The 18,311-nt window shown below is 41.9% G+C and overlaps 2 protein-coding genes across 2 annotated transcripts in view; one reads left to right on the plus strand and one right to left on the minus strand.

Moving 5' to 3' along the window:
* The first annotated feature begins 2,516 nt into the window (after positions 1-2,516).
* Positions 2,517-18,311, plus strand: part of ccdc146 (coiled-coil domain containing 146) — a 47,791-nt gene continuing 31,996 nt past the window's right edge. Inside the window, exons 1-2 of the mRNA XM_069709229.1 lie at positions 2,517-2,597; positions 3,207-3,412. Coding sequence (XP_069565330.1) covers position 2,597; positions 3,207-3,412 — 207 coding nt within the window. The 5' untranslated portion in view covers positions 2,517-2,596. The remainder of the gene's footprint in view (positions 2,598-3,206; positions 3,413-18,311) is intronic.
* fgl2a (fibrinogen-like 2a) lies at positions 3,719-14,611 on the minus strand. Its single transcript, XM_069709247.1, has 5 exons — positions 13,688-14,611; positions 12,707-12,911; positions 7,986-8,205; positions 5,883-6,053; positions 3,719-5,793 (listed from the first exon to the last, which is right to left on the minus strand). The coding sequence occupies exons 1-5, from the start codon at positions 14,300-14,302 to the stop codon at positions 5,478-5,480; spliced, it is 1,527 nt and encodes a 508-aa protein (XP_069565348.1). The 5' UTR covers positions 14,303-14,611; the 3' UTR covers positions 3,719-5,477.

Genomic DNA, 18,311 nt, shown 5'->3' on the forward strand with positions numbered 1-18,311 from the left:
TTCCGCTGGGTCCGCCGGCTGCCCACTGACACACTGTGGAACAATGCTCTAGATTCTCCACAGAGATCCTGCAGAGACTCTGATAAATGACATCAGACTGACAGTTGGCCAAAAGCAGCTCTCAGTGATTTATGTCTTAGATAGTCCGCTAAACTCAAATTTGATGGTGCAAAATTTTACACAGAGCCAAACAGTGTGAAGTTTGATCCAACACCGAGGACAAAAGGGAGTTGGAAGAACTTTTATGTTTCCGTCTCACTAACAAATTGCATACCTCATAACATCTCATGCAGTTAGATCGATTGTTATATCATATTCTATCCCTTTCTATCACTAGATAAAGTAAAGATCCCTCAAGAACACAAATTTTACTCTAAAAACGCACAAATGATTCACTCCAAAAGCTGCTTTTAAGGTTTTAAGAGATTTTAAACATTTGCTCATAAACTGCTTCCAGACGCCTTGTCTGGAAGGACAAAGTTTTTGTCAATAGAAAGTGTCACATCAGATTACGTGTATGGAAAAATAATATTGCGCATTGTGTTAATAAGGACAGTTGAAATGGTCTCCCAACACCCCTTCACACAAGAGAGAGGAAAGGAGGTGGGGGGTGTTAAAATGACCTCTTCAAACCCCAAGTTGCATTTGTTGTGACAACAATACAGCAGTAAAACTGAGGCCTGGACTCTGTGCCCTGGAGTACAGTAACTTTTTCCAAGGCTCTGGAGCAAACAAACCCACGCCAGACATGCACGCAGACATTGTAACATCTACACTAGTGGCTGTGGCTTTTCACCTATTTTTGCACAAAACCACAGGGATTGTGTATGAGTACATTTCATATTTTTAAGCGATGGTTATCTATTTCTGAATCCTCATTTTTACATGTTCTGCTCACAAGATCAGTATCATCATCAACAGTATGATCGGGACCTTTGCACATTGTATAATCCCAGTTTTCAACCCTGCTAAGTGACCCAGAAACCCCACAGAGCATGCATCATCACATCTGTTGTACGTTGTTAAACTTCACAGCAGTTACTTTGACACAAGCTCATAAATTGCAAGCCAGTAATTATGGGTGAGTTGACGGGAAGACATGGTGGAACAGAGTTTTATAACATACACTATATCGTCAGCAGATTTTGACTCTTAAAAAGGTGATAAAATGTATGCAAAATATGAATAAGAACTCGGTACCCAACAATGTCTACTTTATTAATAAAAGTTCTGTATCCAGCATTACCACATACATTTGCAATTCTGACTTATTCACCCCAAAATAGCTCAGGTCTGGATCACATTTTATGTAACCAAAAATGGTAACACCAGGGGCACAGAGAGGGCCATATTTTTTTATGAAAAAAAAAAAAATACACTGGAACCTACCAGCACTTAGAAGTTCGCATGTCCAGACTGTTGGAGACTAATTTGGAACCCTGGCTTCCACCAAAAATCATTCATCCCAAAACTAAGGTGTAATTGGCTTCAGATTTAAAAAGGCATGGTAAAATTAGGTCCATGTAATTAACACATTTAATTAGCAAGTCAGTTGAAAAAAGTCTACTTGTGATTAAGGGGAGTGGGGTGGCAGTACCCCTTCACCTTTCCCCACTTTCACTTTATGTTGTGGCTCAAACCTGGTGCTGTTCCCCATGTGTCGCTAGTTCCTAAATCTATAGAAGAACCCAAAACCATGGTTAATGTGTCAAACAAAAATGCAATCACTGTGAGGATCTGTCATTTCATCTGTTGACTTTGTACACAAAAATATCTTGTCTGAAAGTTCTGGGGGGGGATCACAATCAGTTGGCCACACATTACATGCAGCTGATTAAAGCCATCACTGTAACAGTGCCAGTTAAAATGTCCTAGTATACATGTACATGCAAGTGCAGAGGCTCCCTATGTTGAAATCATGTTTTTTCCCTTTTATGCATATTGTATGCAAACTCACATTCTGGCATGCACACACATATACTGTTTATTGGAGAGATGACCAATCTCTGCAGCTGTTGCAGGGAATGAGGAATGATCCATGCCAGCTCCCAGAGTGCACTGTGGGAAAGAAGCTAACAGGAGAAAGGTGGCGTTGCATCATCACCACCATTTCACCTTGGATTCACCTGAATCCAGTTTCATTTTAAGACTTTCGATACTCAGTCAGTAAGTGTGTTGATCCAGCTGGCCTTTGATGCAGCTGCGTGTGGCCAATGCGCGACACACTGACAAGGTTACTAGTTGCCGCCCTCTGCTGGACAGAAACGGGAAGTGTAAAATAAGGCTTTGGTTTTTCGAGTAAAGTTGTTTAACACTCTTACACTGTACGCTGTGCATATTATCAACGAGTAGTTTTAAGGAGCAAAATATAAACATAACTTAAATAAACCAGAGTAAATATAAGGGATTTCACCAAACATTTAATGGGACGTATTACGTCGTTCCTATGGTAACCACAACACCAGCCGACAGAGAGCTGTGGTTGTGTTTTGCTGAGATTCGCTGTAAAACTATTTAAACCGTTTAGTTGTGTTGTTTTCTCCCACGAGCAGGTCAGGAGTTTTAATACCCACACCAAGCCTCAAGAGTACTCACAAGTAAGTCGTTTGTATTCACATGTTTGTTTCCTCGTTTAGTAAAACAAGCACCGACACAAACGTGAGCTGGCTTTATTTAGCGATATGAGCACACGCGTTAACCTCACGACGAGACGGTGTCGCTGTCAATGTCTCAGAGATACTTCAAGCTTTACTTTAAAGGAAACCCAGACCTGAATGCTGTTGTAATATATTTTTCTTAGTTCATATTCGGTTCACAATCACCAGATATTTCTTTGATTTATTTCCTCCAGCATTTTTCACACAAGTATTTGAATACCTCCTGTAAACATGGATTATATATATATATATTTTTTTTTTTATCAGCACATCATTATGTCATTTTTGTTAAAGGAAAATGTCCCTCAAAGTCAACTGTGAATACTGAAACTGCAAGTGTGTGACAAATGGACTGTAATAAATCCTGTTGACCCCCATCCACATATCTGAGTGCATTGACTTTCTGCCACGTGATTTGCTGATTAGATATTTACCTTAAGGAGCAGATCATCTAACATGGCTTGTTGTTGATTTTTGTTCAGTGTGTGTCCTGTTTTCATGCGTGCAGAAGGATTTGTTCATCCGCTGTATCTCTGTATTTTGTGTTAGTGGATCTATATGAGAAGCAGCAGAATAGCAGGCCTCCCAGTGGAGAAGGAGCTGAAGTGGAGGAACAAGAGGAGAAGGAAGGATACCTCCTCAGGGAGAAGGGCACCGCTCTCGCGGCCACGGCACCCGATGCTTCACTCCCAGAGGAGCAGCCCTCTGCCAGTCCCGATGTCTCTGCCAGTCCTGTTTTCCAGTGCATAGATGAGGTAAGACTGTTGTGTGATCATACTTTTTGTGAGAGGCATTTAGGAGGTGTCACAGGAAAGATAAACATCGTATTTGGCAGTTAAAGTGACATTATTCACCCTAATTGCTTTAAAAAAAAGATACAAGGAAATATTAGGAATGCTTTTAAGAGATTATGCAGTGGCCTAGATGTGTCTTGTTTGTAAACGGGGTTTACCTTTATGATGTAACTGCTAGTACTAATAATGGATTTATGTGGTTTACAAAATTTACCATAATATTTACAATATTTTTAACACCTAAAAAAAAAAAAGAATACTTGGAACTTGAAATCATCACGTGGATGAGCACAGAACTTTTTTATTAACTTGATCATCACAGACAATAAACAGACATTAAAGTCACAGTCCCACAGTTTGATCATTTATCCTCCGTGAAGTCAATATGAACTCAATCTTTTGTTTAGTTGCTTTACACTTCATTCACCCATTTATTATGGGCATGCAGCACCTCATCCTCCATTTTTATAGGCATCCTGTAGCCCTGTATACTAGACGGCAGACACTTCAGAGTTTGACATTTTCTATTCATGAATACTCATGCTAAACTTTTTGAGTATACGTTCATTGAAAGGTGATTCCACTACAGAAGATGCTTTTAAAAGATGAACAGGCATCAGTATGATTTCAAACTGCCAAACACTGTAATCTACACAGCCATGTATTTTAAACTTTATTTATTTCTTTTAATATAAAAAAAAGTGCATATCTTTTGGTACGACAGTTGAATGATAGAAAAAGATCAATGTGGTATACACACAGAGCTCCAAATATGCTATGAATGGTCACAATTATGCAAAGACTCTATCGTTGCTCAAATATCGACACTCATTAGACGCTGCACTGCATGACCTATGCATCATATAAAAGCTATCATACCTCACAAAGTAAAATAAATACTGTACACATCCGTAAAGTGAAATAGTTCTGTCCCGATCCTTCCCGTTCACAGTGTGTATAAAATGGATTAAATGGTGCTGTACAGGTTCCTAACATTAGATAGCAGTATTGTACAAGTGGTGAGTCGTGGAGAATTTTACAAGTGGTGCATGGCATCGAGATGTGCAGTAGTCCAGTGCACCCAGAGATGAAGTTGAAAAACAATTGGAAGTGTGTTTTTTTTTTTCTCTCTCTCTCTCTAACAGCAATGGCCTGCTCTGTGGCTGCTGTCAAGAGGAATTTACTAAAGCATCAGTAATGCAGAATGCACGTGGGAATCGCTCAAAAAGAAATTTAAATTAGACTGCGTATTCATACTGGGCTGTTTTATATCTCTAAGATAATACATTAGCAAACTGCCTCCGTGTATTCAATAAATGGCACAGAAGCTTTTACTTGTGCACAGCTTCCTAAAGAGTGATATATATATATATATTACTGGCTGTAGTTTTTCTTATAGCTTGACTCTGACCCCAGCGTGAAGTCTTTCAATTCCAAACCCACTCAAAACTGTATCATCAGCTCTCGTATACCTCACTTGAGCGGCTGCTGTTAATTATGAAATCATTGATAGCAGAGAAAATGATAGCTCATTAGTTTTTACTACTAGTACGTGCTGTGCCGTGTCTCAGCTGGTTTTACAGCCAGAGGGCAGCGGGACAGAAAGCAGAGAAATGTCAGAGACCAGTGAAAAATCTAATGGTAACCCTTTCGTATAATATTATGGCCCATGTAGGAGGTTGGCCTTTACACTGCATGTTTTTTTGGGGTTTTTTATTGGCCCATCATCATTTGTGGTCCATTGTCCTTTATTATCCTCATTTTAATCCAACATATTAAAGGCCACGCTCACTACAGTGGAAAAAAGAAATGGGACACTTAAACTTTTCACAATTATTTTTGTTATTACTGCATTCAAGCTGTCTTATAGTCTTTCAGTGTACACGTATGTATGTGGAAATATGTGAAGATGCATGACTATGTGTACGACTCTTCATGTACTTGTTCCTTCATATTCTTTGTCTTTGTTTGCGTTTCTTCACCTATCTGTCTGCCTGACCACGCCCACAAATATTCACCTGTCCTCTTAAGGAGCATAGTTCTTGGGCCGTATCATCATCTTGACAGTTTTGAAGGCCTGCCTGTAGTTGGTGGGGTAGTACTCTGTCGACATGTTGTGCCATGTTCCCCAGAAGATCCCGTTCCTGACTCCCTTGTACCTCTTGTGATAGTACTTCCCGTTGAGATTGGCGGACATGCAGGCGTCAAACCACCAGCCGGAGCTGTAGTAGGCACCGCAGTTTCCGGAGGGGTACATGTCGTTGTCGCGGTCGGGTGTGGAGAAGAACTTCTGGTCGTGGTTGAAGTGCTTGTTGAAACTGATGGCGTTCCCAGCAGTCCCACTACAAGGAGGCATTGATATATCAGATGGAGTGCTCAAATCTGACTTGTGTTTGGTTGTATTTGCGTGCAGAAAATACTAACACCGTACCTGTATCCACTGACAGACAGGCGGTAGCGCAGGAACTCATTGGCCACATACATCTGGTCATACTTTGCATATTCCCGGACACCCTCAAAGTCCTCCAGCTCAATGTGCAGTATCATGTCTTTGGCTTTTGTCAGCAAATGGATATGGTCATTGCCCAGCCAGAACTCACCTCTGCAGGACAGAAAATAGGTTGAGGGACATTGAAGGGGACAGAGGAGAACAAAATAAGTCATCCACGCTTGTATAGTTGGTTAGAAAGGGAATAGAGTTATTCAGACAAAATGTACTTATCCCCCTACACACAGGAGGACAGGGAAGCAGATGCAAGGGGAGAATAGTGTGACAGTGAAAAATGGATGAGAGAAGACTTTATTCTTTTAGTGGGAGGTAACGCTCGATCTGCAGGCATGGTTATCAAGAAGTTACCGTGGTTATTTCTGACACAAACTTACAGGAGAACAAAGAAAAGGGGCTGAAATTGGAATCAAGGTGCAGTAAAGGCAGCGTGTTCACTGATTATTGCATTTATTGCATTAATGTTTATTTTTTATTTGTTAGTAAATATACAAGTTTGTGATCTGTCAAATGGGGTCCAATGGGTCTGTATATTTCCTTAGTTTTATGTGTGCTAATCAACAGAAAACAGGTGGTGAACAATCAGTGCTCAGGAGAACAGGTGTGTGTCATTAGGTCCTCTAAGCACTGAGCGATTGGGCTCTCTCAAGCTGTGGGAGGAGGGGTGAACGTGTTCTGATTCAAATGAGATTATGTCGAAGTTGGTCCACTGGCGAGCGCAGCGATGTCAATAGATAAACGGGGGTCACTATGAGTAACAAAAACACGTTAAATAAAAAGTATGTTCCTTATTATGTTCTCTTTGAAAGCATTGTATTAGTCTCTCTCACCCCTGAGAAGATGGTAGGTTCTCCAGTTACATGTGGATGAGAAAACTGATAGGAGTTCATTCAGTGGCCACATGGTTTGCAATCTGCTGTGAGGGTTTGAGGGGTGTTACTTGTGATACTTATACTTTGTTTATCAAATGAAGAAGCTGAAGTTCAACAACCATGGCATAACACCCAGATGGCAACAGCTCACACATAAGCTACTGGAGGTATCTTGTAGTTTATCTCTTTAAAAAAAAAAAAGAAAAAAAAAAAAGGCAGGTGTTTGGGCTTATTTTGGATTTAATGACTTAATAATGAGCTCGGCAAGTCAAAGGGGAAGTATTTCATGAATATTTAATATCCTGTCACCAACAAACTAATGTCAGTGAAGCACCAAACTCCAGAACTAACAACTGAGACTGCCTGACAAACACACACTGCAGCACATAACCCAATTCTGGGGAAATCTGTCTACATAGTCGTTTTGCTTCAAAAGAACTGCACCCTTAACAGTGCTTTGGACGATGATGGCTTTTCCCAGTATTAACATTGCAGCACAGAGGGTGTTCTCCACAGCTGGAGATAAAACACTCTCGGCTCTGAATTGAAATGTGATAGAGTTGAATTGTGGGATGGCCAGAGAATACCACTCTGTTTTTTTTGTGGAACTTTTTAGAGAATTGTGTTTTGCCTGTTTCATTATTAAAAGGGTGCTCCAGCAGTTTACTGCACTTCAATAAAATTGGGGAGTTGAGCTTTAAAAAATGCTGCATCCCACAAATCCCATAATGCATCTCAGTAACATCTTTTATCAGACCTTCTTTCCGTGTTAGATGGCCCAGTTTATAATGCAGGTCTTCTGTCAAGTACTTGACGTGTCAAGCCTTGATCATATAAACAGGGTTATTTGTCAAACTTTAGAAATGTTTCCAGTTTCACACAGCATCAACTGCCCTCTAAATGTGGTGGCACCGCTACTGTCAGCAAACAAAAAGTCAATATACAACCACTTTTGTGGTCCTATTAAAATCCACCCTCTTCTACCTACAGTTATGTGGTACTTGAGCCTCATATCCTGCATACCAATAGCAGGAATTTTTTACTTTTTCTTGTACTAAGCTTATAAATCACTTATAAATCCATGAATCCTTCAACCAACTCCACCATTTTATTACCAAACTGTATATTAGCATAAAACTAAAATTAAAAAAAATACCTGAGGTTCCCGAAGCCCTTCTTATACTCAGTCCAGGTGCGGTTGAAGCTGACAGACCCATCGAGCCGTTGCTGTACGACAGTCCAGCCACCTCCGTACGACTCCATGTCACAGAAAACCTCGAAAGTCCCATTGCGGGGATCAGGAGTCACACGGTACACCCCATTCTTCCTCGCCTCCAGCACATTGTAGTCTGAACAGTCCCGAGGGGCTAAGATGACTGCTGGGCGGCAAGAAAAAGAGAAGAGAGGGCAGCTTTAAGGGGATGTTACTGGATCATATTCTGTAATCATTTTACTTTGGTCTGTCATTTTTCTCTGCCCAACCAAGAGACTGTAATAGACACAGCCCCTGGGGTGGAGGAAGACTAAAGAGAAGAAAAGGAGATAAATTAGCTGGAAATCCGGTTTTACCGTCGCAGAGATTCTCGTTCTTGCTTTAATTTCCGGGGAATGTATTCAAACACAAAACAGCTCACCGTCTTCTTTTGCTACCAGACTTTTCCCCATTAGTTAACAAAGCCATTCCTTGTGTGACTCTAACCAAATTTAAGCATAGTAGCATAACAAAATACTTGTGTCTTTAAATACTGTCTTTCAGTTATCATTTCAGTCTATTCCATCATTTCTTTGCTTTTCTGAAATGTAACAATGACAATTAGAGGGCTCCAACATGAAAGTAACGAAAGTGAAAGGACAAACGCCGCTGTCAGGGGGATGAAAGTCAGTAACCTTCACATGTGCTGCACCACAGGCCCATTTTATACACCTTCACTGCTTTCTGGGATCACCCCCTCCCCCTATTTTTCTGTCCCCTGTGTTGCACTGCAGGCCACGTACTCAACCCAAAACCGAGGTCCAAAGGCCCCTGTCAGTTAGCATTTGGGAACTGAAAGGAACAGACTTGTCAAAACGTGGGAAAGTTTAAAACTGGATTAGAGAGGCGTACTCCCTCCCTGCACGCTCAGCACCTTGGGTCTAAATCATCCTGACATTAGGCAGGCAGCATGTGGACAACTTTTGTGTCCATTTGATGAACTCCATTGTTGATACAGTTTCGTCATACTGGTAAATCTGTTTAATGGGTTGGTAGGTTATAATAGAGTTCGGGTAGGTGGACCAATACTGAGTACGGAGGGCCAGACGTTAGGTACAAGGAGGGGAAGTCTAAACTGAATAGTGTTTGTGGAGGGGAGAAATGTGTTATTTCAAAGATGCCATAATGCGAAATTAGACTTGTAACTGGTGCAACTATATAAGCACCATGGATGGATTTTACTTGTTGTGACTCTAAAGCCATCCACTGCATTTTTCTGCCACATTGGACGGAATACTTCAGGTGGAAAATCACTCCATATGGAAAGCAGTCCGGGAGTCAAGCGTGAGGTTGAAATGTGTCCTTGTCACGTCAACAGCTCTGCCGGCATTTGGCATTCAAAGTAGTGCCCTGTGATAGCTTTCGATGTCTCACTCACTTTGAGTGTCTGAGTGCAGTTTCTCCTCACATCTCCCTCCCTATTTGTCCACTTCCATCTGACTGAGCAGCCAGTGTCCATCGACAGACAAGAGCCATCTCAAGCTAGGTACTTCTGCCACTGTGCCTGACCTAAATAACTCAGCCACTTACTGATGCCTGAAAGACTGTTGGCTAATTTATCTGTTTTGACTGTTGAGTCACAATAATGCCAAATTGTTTCTGAGAAAAACCGTCAGCAGTAATTTCCCCAAAACAGCATATGTTTACATACATTTTTTGATTGTCTGGCCTGCTTCCTTCGTTGCTTGCTTCTTTGACTGATAAGTCAACTTATCTTGAACATTTCAATGACATATTGACTGAGTTGCTTTTTATAGATGACTACTTGACACGTCGACTATTTCACTGCCTAAGTACCACAATGCCTGCTTGACCTCAGACCATACAACTTATCATGAAAGGAAGACGACTGCTATCAAGGACGTGTGCCTTGTGACAACGAAGGAAATGTGTATCGAAAGTGATAGTACAATCTTTCTCTTCAAAACAGCATAAATTGAACATTGCAGTTCTGTTTTGATGGAAAGAGACTGGTCCAAAAAAAAAAAACCACCCTTCCTTTAGGAAGTTGTGTGTCACTACAATTGTAGAGAAGCAGTTCCTGTCAGGGGACTGGGAATCCCTTGTCATTGCTGTCCTTTCACTTCTAGTCCCCAATATATGCCTTGCAGAAATGAGAGTGAAGATTAGAGCTGGCGGCACAAATGGAAATTGGCAAAAAAGGTGAAAATACAAGCTTACAGCTCTTTGAGTGATAAAAGCCTCATTACAAATGTGCTCGGTCCTGCTTGATAGGGAATTTACAATTTTACATTGGCTTGAAATGTTTGGGCACAGTGGGAGTTTTTAGTTGCTGCATGGTCCTCATCAAATGGTGTATTTTCTTTTTAGTCTTCACTATAGTTGGCTTTAAAAAAAAGCTTTAAATGTTTTGTAGTACAGCTATTTCCAAGTGCCCTCAAAGGCCTTTTTCCAACCCGTAGAATATAGAACTACAGTGTAGCCTAATGAGTTGTACCAGTGGAGTTCGCACACATCCAACAACAGTAGCCGCATTCTTAACCCACATTTTCTGTATGGCATGTCCTGAAATGGCTTCCAAATGTGTGCACCTTGGGTCTCTTTGCTTATTTGTCTTTGTTTGGATGAGAATGATATAGATTTAGTTTCTGTAATTCTCCATTGAACAATTATTGAATGACTTGGCTAGAATGTGTCAGCTAATAGTTTATTCAGGAATCAGGGGAACCATTTTTACCATGAATTGCTTCACTAAGCACTTCTGACAGTGTGATAAACAACCAGAAAACACTTACCAATGGAAGTCCTTTTCACGAGGACTATTAAGAGCAAGCAGAGGGACATATTAATTCAGCCTCTGGTATTCATTTTTAAAGATTAAGAGCAATTGTCACTGTGTGCTAACATGGGACTGTAATAGGATTGTTTGACTTCTCTAAAGGTTGCAAAAATAAATGTGTTTATCAGATTTTAGTGCCATTTCTGGGTAAAAAATGTAATTTGAGTTAAAGAGCGTTTCCAACATTGTGAAACCGCAGCACTCTTATCACAAGATATTGGTCAATTTTCTTGGCAGCACAAGCTGTTTCTTTTCTGCTTCTTTTGGACAGACTTCAGACACCACCAGCCTCAATTTCCTCACTTGAGGCAGAATAATTTGCCAGTTCGCGACCTTAACATGACAGATTGATGTACAAAGACAAGTGTTACTGACCCCGTGTGCCATCCGTGACTACTCTAATGTCAGGAAAGCCGCCTACATTAGTTGTGGTATTGGCAAGAGATAATGAGAGCAAGTGGTTTTATGCAGGAATGAGTACTCAAGAGCATGACCTCCAGAGGAAGAGAAGTAGGGGGAGAGACGGAGGGAAGGCAAAAAAAAGAATTAAAGAGACGGCAAACCAGTGAAAGTTGGGCAAAAGAGAAAAATAATATGAGATGAAGAGAGGGATGCTGCTCTCAGGATAGACATTAAGGGGCGGGGGGGTGGGGAATGACAGAAAGGGAAGGAGAATTTGAAGGAGAAAGAGGCAAGTCTAGGAGAGAAGCAAACACCGAAGAGAAAGGGATGGGATTCCCTTCACACTGTCCCAGCTAATCTACTTAGAAATAAGCTCACATCTGTTTTCCACATAAAAGCCCCAATATAGTGTCACATTCACTCATGCAGTATCGGGATATTATTATTCACTTTCTGACTGAAAAGTGGCCAGCATTTCTACTGTTCTCTCATCTAAATAAGCTTTTACATCAATGTAATGGGTGTTTGTTATGCTTAGCTCGTTTGCAATCCATATTGATGGGATTTTCCAGACAGTATCATCAGATTTTTACCTTTTTTAAGCTTTTTTTTTTTTTTTTCTCTCTCCCCTTGTTGTGTTTGTGCAAATGGTGAGTCGAGGAGGGTCATAGCACTTGAATTAGTTATAAAAGAGGAAATGTGAATTCTCACATTTGACCTTATTTGCCATATTGCTTCTCTCTTGTATCGTATGATCTCAACCTTAAGCTATTTCACTTGTTATGGCTGCACAGAACCGACCGCTCCAGATCAGTCCTCGATATGGGAACCTTCTGCACTCATTACGATGATGGAACATTTTCTAAATATGCAATATTGTTCATATCGGTAATGGAGAAGGCATGTCACAACAAACCACTGTGTGCAGCTGACAAGGTCAGTGTTAACCTGGAAGATTTCATTTCCCAGAAAGAAAGGCCTCGTCGGGTGAAGGTGGCCACCCAGGCTTTGATTGTTTATGAAGTGATCATAATCCACAAAGTTCACTTAGGAATGATTGGATACATCCTATGCCAGAAAACTTTCCTCACAGCAACCCAAACTGCTTGGACTTATTTGGTGCCGGAGTTTCATTACCATAACAACAGTATGCGGTGAATTTATGGGAATAGAAAAGAATAGAGAAGTGGGGCTCTTGATCATGCTCAGAGAGCTTACAAAAATACACGAGAGGAAGAAAGGAATATGAAATGGCAAAGATCGAACACAATGCAATGTAACACAATAGAAAACACATTCTCATTTTACTGAAACCCCTTATAGGAAGATAGAGAGGGCTTATAAAGGTGAAGCTATAAGAACAGAGCAAAAGTAACAGGACAAGAGAATGCTGCCAGAGTAATTATAGTAAAAGCAAGCTTACACTGAGGTGTGTTCTGCACTGCACATTGGTTGGTGCAGGTGGAGCTGAGCTTGTTGACCACTCCAGTGATGTTCTCCACCCGTTTGTCCACCATGGCCTGCACGTTGTCCATGTTAAGCAGGTTGAGACCCTCCAGACGGCCCTGCAGGGCTGAGATCTGGCTCCTGGCGTTGCGCAGGCTGGCTGACATCCTATTCAGTTTCACCTGAGAGGACCAGAGCGGGCGTAAAGAAAATCATTTTTGGCACAGAATACAAAGCAGGTGGATTACTGAAGTCACCAGCCTCCTTCATTGTTTCACCAGCCAATTTGAATTTTTTTGAATGGACACGCGGTCTGCGTGATGGTTGGCCGTCTGCCAAAGTAGCTGTGAGAGTCAACAAGCTCACCAGACAGCAGAAATTTACCGCCATTTGGCTGCTGTCTAACGCTGGTTCCCCACCCTGTTTACAGTACCAGGAATTTTCCCTGGCGGATTGGTGCCAGGTAGGACTTTCCAGGTCTTTCAACATCTGGCCAGTTTACATTCCAGCTGGGTACGTTTGACTGGGCAAATGTTAGGTGCCATTGAATGGAGACTCAGTTTATTTAGATCAGCATCCCTGACATTTTCACAAGGCTGATAATGATATTGTCTCACTGACAATTTGCACAGTTTTGATGGAAATACACAAACGTGCAGGGCCACGTTTGTACAGCCCTCTAAACTATGTTTATATACAGAAAATGTGGACTTGTCTAGATTTTACAGTTTGAACAATGCCAAAATTATATTCTATTTTCAGATCAAGGTGACACAGCATGCATTTCCCTTTAACTGACATACATCATGACAATTTAAGACTTCTGTAAATATTTCTGAAAATTAACCTGATTTCATTTTAAATAAATTATATTCATTCCTTAGTAAAATCTTACATTTTCCAAGTAAGTGTTAGTGTCTGTTTTTGATTTTAGAAAAGACTGATGTCTGCCTCTTACCTGCATCTCCTGCGTACTGCTCGGGCTCGGTGTAATTTTCCCAAAAATGGAACCTTGCCCCCGTCCAGTACCATCCAAAGTAGATCCAGGAACCATCCTATCTCCCCTCTCCTCTTGGCTGGACCCACCTTGCACCGCCTGTCCTGTCCGGTCCAGTCTCACCTCTTCCCCAGCATCCCTCTGAATTGGGACCTGCGTCTGTCCCTGGTCTCCTTGCTGATGTCCAAAAGCTCCGTTGCCCCGTGCCCCGCGGCACTCCTGGCACCCGCTTTTCAGCTTGTTCACCACCTCCCTCAGGCTCTGGAGCTCCTTCATCGTCTTCTCCAGCAGCCTGAACTGCTTGGGCAGCTGGATGGTGAGGGGAGGCAGGGTGAGCTGGTAGGGGCAGTCCTCCCCCTCCTCTGCCCCGGACCCAGAGCTCCCACACTGGCCCGAGGGTCTAAGTTTCATGGGGCAGGAGGCAGGGGTGCCAGATTCAGATCCCAAAATATAGGGTCCTCTAGCGTCCCATCTCTGGTGAGAGTTAACAGGAAAGTCTGCTGCCCGGCTGGTTCGCGGCACCAAGGTGGCTGTGAGCAGGAGGCTGCCACAAACGCAAAGCACAATTGTCCTCATTTTTCTGTGAGATTTGTAAAGGAGAAATAAGTGAGTGTAAAGCGAGAGTGTCTATAACTGCCTCCGATGTGAATTTGGAGGGTGACTGTGTGTGTGTGTGTGTGTGTGTGTGTGTGTGTGTGTGTGTGTGTGTGTGTGTGTGTGTGTGTGTGTGTGTGTGTGTGTGTGTGTGTGTGTGTGCCTGCAGATTGTCTGTAGGTATGAGAGTATGTGACTGTGTGTCCAGTATCTTACTGGTTTAACAGTATGTGGATGTGTGTCTGTGTGTGGATGTGTGTGTGTATGAGTGCAGCCTGCAGGAGGGAGAGAGCGCAGGGGAACTGCCGCTGCCTCAGATAGCTGTGTCATTAATATCAGTACCAGAGAGGGAGGGGGAGAGAGAGAGAGAGAGAGGCAGAGAGAGGGATGGGAGCGAGGGAGGGTGCTGAGTTGGAGAGAATGGGAGGGGCAGCACTATTGCGTAATGCAAAACACCATATCAACAGCATTGTGAAAAACTACGGAGATGCAGACAGATTGTGGGAGTGGTGTTGGTGGTGGGAAGGAGAAGCAGAAAAAAAGGCAGGGGGGACGTAAGAAAGAGGAAAGTGAGGTCCTTTTGCCTGCAGTCCGTGCATGTTGCCATCCCGCCTCACTCTGAAGTCAGCTCATTTCCCTGAAGAGTGAAATGACTCAGTGCACAGGAACTATCCACTCAGCTGACATTGGCATGATGTCTTTCCCCACTTTGTTGTTTTGTGCTTTTGAAATGTCCGTACAATTGAAAGGCCTCACGTTGACCTCGTTCAGATCATTAAGTGAAAACACTGGATCTCTACAAAAAGTACCAATCTCCTAATTAGGCTGAGGCAAGCACAGTGAATGTAAAATCCATGGTTGGGCCCGCAGCAACAATAGAAAAGGTTGGTTTCAGTTCAGTACAACAGACGACCTGTTGTTCTGCATTTATCAAGCTGTTGCAAATTCAGCACAAGATCCACTTCACTTCTTTAAAATGATTTGTTCCTTAATGCTGACATTCTTGAATATCACATACCTGCCGATAATCTGTCCTCTGTGCACACTCAACTCATGATAGACCTGCATTCAAAATCAAAAACCACTTCAATTCAGATATGTTCAGGTGGCTGACTTGTGATTTATTGATCATACGTAGCCTGTATCCCTACCCACTGTAAAGTAGCCCTTTTTGTTTTCTTCAAAACAATTTCTAACCAAAACACACGGTGTGTATTTTTGTATTAATGTACCTTTAGATGCTTTCTAAAAAAAAAAAAACTCACTGTTTATATCCATGTTAAAAGACTGCTATTCTGTCTCTGGTGCTTGTCCACACAGCTTCCCAAAGTCAGAAAGTACGCCAGGTTTGAACCTTTTTTATGTGTTTTAATTTTTTTTACACAATTGCTCTTCTCACATTTCATGTGAAGAATAGAGTGCAAAACTGTGATTATCCATATATAGGAGCAATACCATCTTGCATAACTTCACACTGTATCTTTTTTTGTTGCAATGTTCTGTTGTGAAGTATCCATGGACAGACTTTTCCTGTGTTGTGTCTGAAAAGTTTGGACTGAATATAAAAAGCTTCCCCTCAAGCATGGAGAAAATATGTTGATACAAAAGCATTTGTAACCAACAACAGGCACCTGCAACATGTCACTAAAAGAGATGCAAAACAAACTAATAAGATGCCTTTTTAATGCAAGTTTTTTTTTTTTTTTTCCCCCATGTGGCTCGCTTCCTGTTGGTTAGAATACCATTAAATGAAACTGCTTTTAATTTATGCTGCTTAATGATTCACTAGAAATAAGTTCTTGCATTCCAATGAAGGCAAATGGGGACATTATGACTGGAAAGTTACAAACATACAAAAACTGGAATTTGTCACGCTGAACCTACTACAAGTCTGTTCAATAATGCCTTTGGCCTGAATTTCAGCAACAGGCTTCTGAACTTGATGTTCTCTCAGAAAACTTGAACTTGCCTCCTCTGAAGGGAGATCAAAGGTGAGAAAACTGGCTATTCAGCTGGAATGTTACAACAAGTGCTTTCCTCAAAGATGCTTCCACGTGGCAGATGTATGCCGATGGGACAGCGCTTGAGCCGAACCGAACTACGGTCTCATCCCCTTCACTCTGAGGCTCCAGCTGCTGATAAGATTACACAACAAGGATATAAAATGAATTAAAAATTTTAATGGCTCTGATGTCACCGGAGATTTATGAATTAATTTGCATTGTTTAAATATTTAACAAACAGATAAAGGAGCCGTGAAATGAACAATGTTTTTCGTATATAGTGATGATGTGGTGTTGTGGTCATATTTGGGTGGTTTTTAAGGATCATTGTAATTGAGATTGAAACTCATACTTTCCCACAAACATTTTTCATACATTAGGCAATCTCATGGAGCATCTTATAGAAATTATTGAGCAATGCAAGCTATTAAAATGAGCTCTGACAGTGAGAGCTAGCAGTCCTAGCATTTCTTCATCCAGTGACTCTCTCAGGCTGAATGTTACCCTACTTGGGAGTCTTGTTGTGACCTTGTTGTATCATTGAGTTGGCACTGATTATTTGTTTGTGGGACATAGCTACATTATTTTCCTCTTTATTCCCGGGCGTTATATTTCTCGAGAAGTGGCACAGTTCCAGCAATTGATTTCATCTCCAGAAATGGCTCACAGCTTCAGTGGAGGAACACTAAGGAAAATATTGCAGCACAAAACTTCTCCTTACAAAGTGATTCAATCTGGCTTTAGGCTCAACTCCGATTCAAGCAGTCAATATGAGGACGTGACGGTAGAGACACACACAGAGAGAGCGAGAGAGCGAAGGATGGTGGTTCTCTCATCACACAGTGGAATGCAGGTCTGTGCCTCGTGGCGATTGTCATTATTTTTCACCCTGAGGGGGGCGGGGCTATCAAAGCTTCTTTTTGTCACGCACATACAGCACATACCTGCTGCACTACACACTCATATTCCTGGAAGGTTTCTGCAGGACAGATCACATGCTCGCGTGCGTGTCTGTGTGGTAGTGGTAGTTGTGTCTGCGTAAATATCTTCTGCCTCACTTCAGAGATGGTTTGCCACATGTGTGCCTGATGCAACCGCCCATAAAAGCCTCCAATACCCTCTACTGCTGAAGATAAGTCTTGGCACCAGAATTAAGAGAGGCTGCCCAAAACTGCTTCAGGCTGCTTCTCTCAGATAAATGCCCAGTGCACGGCTTGGATGTTTGTTCCATCACTCATGACATCAACGCCCCTGAAAACACAACTGGCTGCTTTTAAAATATCATTTAGCCTCGAATTCTGTTATACATTGTTCAATGAAATGAGAGTTTCACATTTCTTGGTCATTATAATTCCTAGAGTGACTGAAGTTGCAGTTCGAGATAATTCACAGCCAGATGACCTGCTAAACATTTGAAGATAATATGTAATACTCGTCACGGTTATTACTTGTAGTGATGTGACCTTGGGTGAAAGCATTGGAATAAATCATATTAACGAGAGCCCTAATCTTCATCATTCACAACAGTGATATCTCTGTCCTTTCAGCCCTTGGAACGTGGTTGGGTTCTTGCAAGCACTTTTGACCAAAGCCAGATAAACAAATAATGGGATGAATCTGAAAACATAATCGGCTATCCCTAATATTTGAAGTCGGGAGGAGATAAGTGTGTGTGTGTGTGTGTGTGTGTGTGTGTAATCAGAACACTTGTGTGTGTTCACTGCCGTCAGATTACTTGCTACACAGTCCGACCTGAGATATTCTCAGTCCTGCGGCTCTTTGATACAGACAAGGCTATCCCTCATTACTCCCCACTCTACCAGCCTGGCTCTGAAGATAAGAGGGGAACAACACCTGTCCTCTGTTTCTATCACTGTTACACACACAAAGAGAGAACTCCCTTGGAAAGGAGAGGAATTTCACTACTCTTACAATTTCCCTTTTGCAGCGCTTTTGACCTGATAGCTTTGTCTTTGCTTGTGCTGTCA

This window comes from Brachyistius frenatus, unplaced genomic scaffold (genome assembly GCF_029030835.1).
Source record: "Brachyistius frenatus isolate BFR_SWC_R1_liver_20210118 unplaced genomic scaffold, ASM2903083v1 Contig_81, whole genome shotgun sequence".
Lineage (NCBI taxonomy): Eukaryota > Metazoa > Chordata > Actinopteri > Embiotocidae > Brachyistius > Brachyistius frenatus.

Excerpts from the sequence above, each read along its gene's own strand:
- fgl2a (XM_069709247.1), bottom strand. The coding sequence starts at position 14,302 with ATGAGGACAATTGTGCTTTGCGTTTGTGGCAGCCTCCTGCTCACAGCC. Across the intron at positions 12,912-13,687 it reads GCAGTACGCAGGAGATGCAG|GTGAAACTGAATAGGATGTC; the intron begins GTAAGAGGCAGA and ends TGGTCCTCTCAG. Across the intron at positions 6,054-7,985 it reads AAGGGCTTCGGGAACCTCAG|AGGTGAGTTCTGGCTGGGCA; the intron begins GTATTTTTTTTA and ends TCTGTCCTGCAG.